Source organism: Electrophorus electricus, chromosome 21, assembly GCF_013358815.1.
Source record: "Electrophorus electricus isolate fEleEle1 chromosome 21, fEleEle1.pri, whole genome shotgun sequence".
In the NCBI taxonomy this organism is placed as follows: domain Eukaryota; kingdom Metazoa; phylum Chordata; class Actinopteri; order Gymnotiformes; family Gymnotidae; genus Electrophorus; species Electrophorus electricus.
In genome coordinates, this window is record NC_049555.1 from 9,016,342 (window position 1) to 9,022,740 (window position 6,399).

A 6,399-nucleotide genomic window follows, 5' to 3' on the forward strand; every position below is an offset into this window, starting at 1 on the left:
ATTTGCTTCTGCACAGAAGCCCAAATCCAAAACAGATGATGCTATCAATATGAAATTGTTTACTTGAACCATCCCAGTTGCCTTGGTTTATAAATGTTCATCAGATTATAATTTTAAACAGATTTTTCATGTGTTTACTTAAGATCAGATACATATCTAAAGCTGAAAAATTAGATTTAACAGTTTACATAAGAGCATGCTTTTGATTTTTAATCTATGTCAAGTTATTTTCTTTTGAGAAACAACAAATAAACTGGTAGCAGCATGAATTTTGCAGCCCACAAGCATAAAAATTAGATTGGATGTTTTCTTTTCCCCCTCAAACTTTAGGCAAGTTCCATGCCTTTTGGAATTTGTGTGTGTGTGTGTGTGTGTATTGTGGTGGTGGTGTCCGACTTTGGTATCTTTCCATGTGAAAAAAAAAAACCCGGAAAATCTCCTAAATGCTTTAGCATAAAGAGGCCGAAGCCGTCTGGGCCCACCCTGTGCAGGACACCCCACTGTGTCCTGCCTTATTATCATGCTGGGTGCTCTTTGACCACTGAGATGTGAGCACGTATGTGAACTGAAATGCTGAGCATACACAGTGTGCTAGTCCACCATATGGTGATTACTGATGCTCAAAAATCAGTGTTAGACTGTTGAAGTGCACAAACCCCACTGCATCACATGGTATAACAGTGCTCGTAACAGTATAAATAGCTCTGTGAGTTCCTCTTTTATCATGCCCTCTATAAGAGTGTCATAATATAAGTCCTCGTAATTATGGTTTTGGCACAAGATTTTGGTTTCTTACATTTCTACGAGTCCTACAGCTGTTATCTTCTTTCCAGCTGAAATCACTGACTTCAAATATCGAGGTACATAAACATATGTGTCTGCGTGTATTCCCATGGCTCCCAGTGTTGTTTTGTAATAGAGGACTTTTAACTGCAGGAGCAATAAATCCGGCTTTATACTGGCGTACAGGCGAGCTGCTCTCTGGCTCAAGCACTGGGAACGTGTGGTAATGGAGTGAAAATAGCTGTTGTGGGACTGAAGCATTCATTAGCTTCTTGCTGTATTGCCACAATACACACTTCAAAAGACCCGTAGGTCCTCTTTTATTGCTCAAACAAACAGACTTGTGATGTCTGTGTACGGGAATGTGTAACTGCATGATGTTCAGTTGAAGTAAACAATGGAAACGATGGGTCTTTAGTCTACTATAACTTCTAATGGTGTGATTCAGGCTTTCTACTTTGTGTTAATTAGGACTTTGTTCCAATATATTCCAACATTATACTGATGTACATAAAGCACTTGTTTTGCACACATGCTCTTCTTGAATGTCTGTACATAAGACAATAAACCCACAAGTGTGTGGGGTACACAGCATGCGCGGGTCTTCATAATCCTATGTACAAAACCTAGCGTATCCACAGTCACTATGGACATGGATTGGTAGTTGAGTAGGAAAGTGTATGTCCAGCCTGACATCACATTGTCTCTGAAGCACAATAAACAGAAGTTGGAAAACGCAACACTGCTGTGTTTTTTTCCTTTTATTCCTCATGACTGTCCCCTACTTCTGCATTTTTATTGCCTTCTCACTCAAAAGCTTCAATAATTGAGACCTTTTACTTCATGGAAAGTACTGCTGGAGCAGTGAGGTGGTGATTTATCAGGTTTCTGTGAGGATTAATGATGAATCAACCAGTCTCCCATAAATCCTGCACTTTTCTAATCTAAATTGGCCCACTGGCTTAGTTCACTTAGGGTTCATGGCATTTATGCCAGCATGTAATTTTTTTTTACTTCCAAGCTTATGGCCCAGATTCAGCTCAGCCACAATGGAGCTGCAAAGGGCTGTGATTTACTTTAGGGTCTAGCCACATATGACACGGTGACTTCACATATATTTATACTACATCATCTTGGTGAGGTATCTGGATAGAGAGCTCAGATAGAAACCATATCCTTAGGCTGCAGCCAGGGAATCCGTTTGTTTATACGATCCAGCTCTCCCATCAATTATGCGCTCCCTGTCTACTGATTACAATGGCACATCATTTCAGCTACAGCCAAACATCTAGCCAATGGAAAATGGAGACTTTGTTTAAGGTTGCATGACTACTACATTGACTATGGATGGCTAATAAAAATATTCATTACCCTCAGGGGAAACCTAATATGTTTAAATTGCAAATGAGTTGTTAGAACATACAACAAAGATAACAGTTCTTGAAGACCTGGTTACATTAAGGCGGGGCTAAATGTGGGTTTGAAGCTTTAGATGATGGAGCCATCTTACAGTGGACATTTATAGGAGGAACCTCGGGGGAACCAGGTACAAAGGGCTTTAGGGTGTCTAGAGAAAGCGTACTTGAAATGTTGCACAGAAGAGTAGTAAAAGTTAAAAGGGTCACTGGAGAATGCAAGGTAGGGAACAACTGATCTTGACGTAGTGAAAACTGAAACTCTTTTAAGTACACATGCGCATGCGCACACACATTCAGATATACACACACACACACACACACACACACACACACATACACACACACACACACACTTGCTTTCTCAAGCTGTCTGCCCTTATTCTTTCACTCTATATGCTGTGCCTATATGATTGTGGTAGGCTTTATGTCTTGGAAGAGCACTTGGCAGGAGGTTGTGGGAGTTTTCATGCTTAGCAGTATATTTCTTAAACATTCCTCATTACTTCATAGTCTGTAACACATTCCAAACTGAATAGCAGTTCATGAAGTATAAAAATGATGTTGTTAGAAAACATGATGATATGGAAGGGTGTGTCCATATATTTGTCCATATGGCTAAGTGATGGCTCACTGACAGTTTCTTTAAAAATGATTGAAGCACTGAAGTGTATCAACAAATCATGACCAAATGCATTTTTATGACCAGCAATCTGATTTGATTCTGGCTAGTTTCTGGAATGCTTAGAAAATCTTATTCCCCTTGGAAGTGACATGCTTTACCCTTAATGCTGCACAGTATTTACAGTCTATCCTCTTTTTTTCGACTTTGCTTCCACAATGTCTGGCTCATATCAAAGTCGACACAGGTCAAAAATTCACACTAAGATTTTCTAGCAGATATGTGTGCATGTATTCACACCCCGTGAATACACATGGGGCCTCTTGGTGCAAGAGAAAGAGGGATTCCCCACTTCAAGGCCGAAGAGCTCCTGCATAGTCTCATGGTCTGCAGAGGTTGGGGCCTTGTCGTCATCACTCGGTGCCTCTCTTTGGGGTAGACATCAAGAGGAGACTCGGAGAACAGCTGTTGGTAGAAATGTAGACTACGCGAGCACTTAAGGCTCCTGCTTGTCATAGGTCTGCTTCTCACCTGGCCCTCTAGATACAGGTGAGTGACAGGCCTTCAGCCTACAGACAGCAGTGCCTTCTTTATCTTCAGATCTTCAGAATAATGTTCATTGAATAATAGAATTTAATTTGTGTGTGTGTGTTCGCCAATTTAAATGTTGACCTTTTTTCTTTACCCGGTTGAGCATAACTGCAGTAAAAGAAAAAAGAAACTCTCAGCTGTCCGGTTAGACTTAAATAAACGACTTGTGCTTTAGCTCTGTATTTAAGACACTAGTACTGCTACTTTAATAACAAAGTCCTGACTCAAATAGTCTGCCAGTAACGTGCTGCCCTTTAAGTGAAGGAATGACGGGCTTGTAATTTGAGAGTGGGAGCCGGGGTGTCATTAGTCTAAACCTGCGCGCTGTCTCAGTTATCCAGATGTTGAATAGACACACTAAGCAAACCAGGCAGCAGAAACGCAGCGTCTGTTTTCGGATCATTTTAGATGCCGTCTGATGAATTCACGGTTTTCCTTGGTACTGTGGGTAGTTCAGCGTGGACACCTAGCAAAAAGCAATCTCACATCCAACGGGATAGACGACAATCAAGCAAGAAGAACGGATATTTGGAGGGGCGCCTTTTAGAGAGTTGTCTGTTTGGATTGCTTCAACATATAATGGTTTTCAAAATGTTTGTTATCGAAAAAAAACTGTCTGTCGTCAAAGTTTAAAGCAGAGCTTGATCGACAATAGGCTATAGTGTTTGGTAAGCGAACTTAGAAAACAAAAGTGGATATGATGTTTTCTCTTCACGTTATACTGGCGTCTTGCTTGGTTTCGTTGCGCGTTGGAGAAGCTGTATTTTTGGGACCTCTGCAACCGGAGATGTCCAATGGCACCTTTCATCATTACTTCGTCCCGGACGGGTTCTATGAGGACAACGACGACCCTGAGAAATGTCAGATGCTCTTCAAAATGACCGACGAGCGAAAGTGTAGTCTGGATGAGGATCAGGATTCGGTCATCCGGGATGATTTCACCATCATTAAACGACACATTGAAGATGCAGCGAGAGTGCTCGAGGGCATCGGCAAAAGCATCTCGTTTGATCTGGACGGCGACGACAGCTACGGGAAATATCTGAGACGGGAGACGACACAGATCAATGAGGCTTTCACCAACTCAGAAAAGTCCTTATTGGAGCTGGAAGTTAAGTTCAAACAGAGTCAAGAACACGAACTCAGAGAGGAGCATCGGATTAATGACGACTTTCTCAGTATGATCGTCCAAACGCGGGACGTGGTGAAGGAGACATTGGACATTTCCCTGGGGCTCAAAGATAAGCACGAACTACTGTCGCTCATCATTCGGAGTCACGGGACGCGATTAAGCCGCCTGAAAAATGAATATTTGAAGGTGTAAAAATGTGCTTGATCTCTTCAAGACAACAGTACAAAATATGAAGAAATGCTTTTTTGTGCATTTCCCGGGTACTTGGCGAAAATAATGTTGCCTAGCTATCTTGTGCAATAACAGGAAGGTAGTATTCATTTAGATAAATGATGGACAGTATGGACAAGCATCAGGAGTGTTATAATTTCTTGTCTATTTAATGGACCTTTAGTTTATGATACTCAGGCATTACGACTAAATGAAATATAGCAAGGGTTTGAATACCCTTGTTAATGGGATGTCCAGGCATGAATACATTTTTAAAGAGTGCTGTTTTTGTTTGGTTTTTGTTGTTGTTGTTGTTGTTATTATTGTTTTGTTTTTACCAGGGTCATAGCAGTAAACTAAAATGAAAAGTAAAACTGATAGAGAGATATTTGTAACCCGAAACAAAGGTACAAGTATACATTGTCTTACAATGGAAGTTAAACAAAAATAGCAATGACATTTAAAGCCAAAATAGGCCTAGTTTAAAAATGGTTAAATATATTTTAGTCACTGTGTAGTTAAAGAATATCGGAGTTAATAGAGTTAATGCAGATTTGGAATTTTACAAAATACTCTTAAGACCCATAGAAATTCTAGTAGATGTTGTATACTGTTATATCACTGGGTACGTTACTATAACTGAAAAAAATGTAACATAAAATATTTAAAAATCAGACAAATACACACACACACACACACACATAAAATAAAATTGACAAAAACTGAAAATGCTTTCATTACAAGAAAAATTACATTGAATTTTACTAGGAAATGGAAATTCTTATAGAAATAAACAGCAAAATAAAAAAACAAAGAAAAACTATTATGACCTTGGTTTTTACTAGCACTTTTCTGCGAATTTTCAGACATTACTTGAATGTTTATGTTCTGCAAAACCATAAAAAAGACAGAATATAATTTTTTATAATGCAATTTTTAAAAATAGTTAGTTCTATACATATTTGCATCAGTTAAATATGCAATTTGTCTATCCTTTGAAAATAGCCTATATATTGCTTAAAAATATTGTGTTAAACAGCATTAAAATCAATGTTATAATTTTTAAAAGCTGGAAAACATGTCTTTGTAAGGGCTTATTTTGTGTTCAATGGGGAATTTGTAAATATTAAAATGTTATACTGTGAGTGTCAATATTTTATAGCGGAAAAGAGCTTCATTGCATGTTATTCATGTAATGAGATTTTGCAGTAAGAATATATTCTTGTAATTATTCTCTAAGAAGGTTAGAAAACAGACTAGAATGATGTTTCCTTAGACCAACCAAAGTAACTGCGGGCAGAAATATGGGACTTCAAACCTTCTACCATTTGTAACTGCATTCTTGAGTGGTTGTGTTTGTTCCATTTTGTAATAAAACTCCTTAAAATAGGGCATGTGTGTGTTATGGTTTTGGTCAGATACATTGTTTTTACAGATAATGCACAGATAGAGAAATATGGGTGGATTGCAAGGTCACAAAGCACAGGCAGGAACATTTCTGACTTAGAAGTGAAGAAGGCAGCTCAGAGGTTACGCTGGATGGGGAGGTGGGGATTTTGGACTAAAGGCCTCTCTCAGTACACATCCTGAGATGCATGGACTGCTAGTGCAGACTACAAGTGTCCCACAGACTCAGACTCATAAAC

The 6,399-nt window shown here is 39.1% G+C and overlaps 1 protein-coding gene across 1 annotated transcript; it reads left to right on the top strand.

Annotated features, from left to right (window-relative positions):
• Positions 1–3,747: 3,747 nt before the first annotated feature.
• Positions 3,748–6,143, top strand: fibinb (fin bud initiation factor b). The gene has a single exon (XM_027004777.2). The coding sequence runs from the start codon at positions 4,109–4,111 to the stop codon at positions 4,733–4,735; it is 627 nt and encodes a 208-aa protein (XP_026860578.1). The 5' UTR covers positions 3,748–4,108; the 3' UTR covers positions 4,736–6,143.
• The last annotated feature ends 256 nt before the right edge of the window (positions 6,144–6,399 follow it).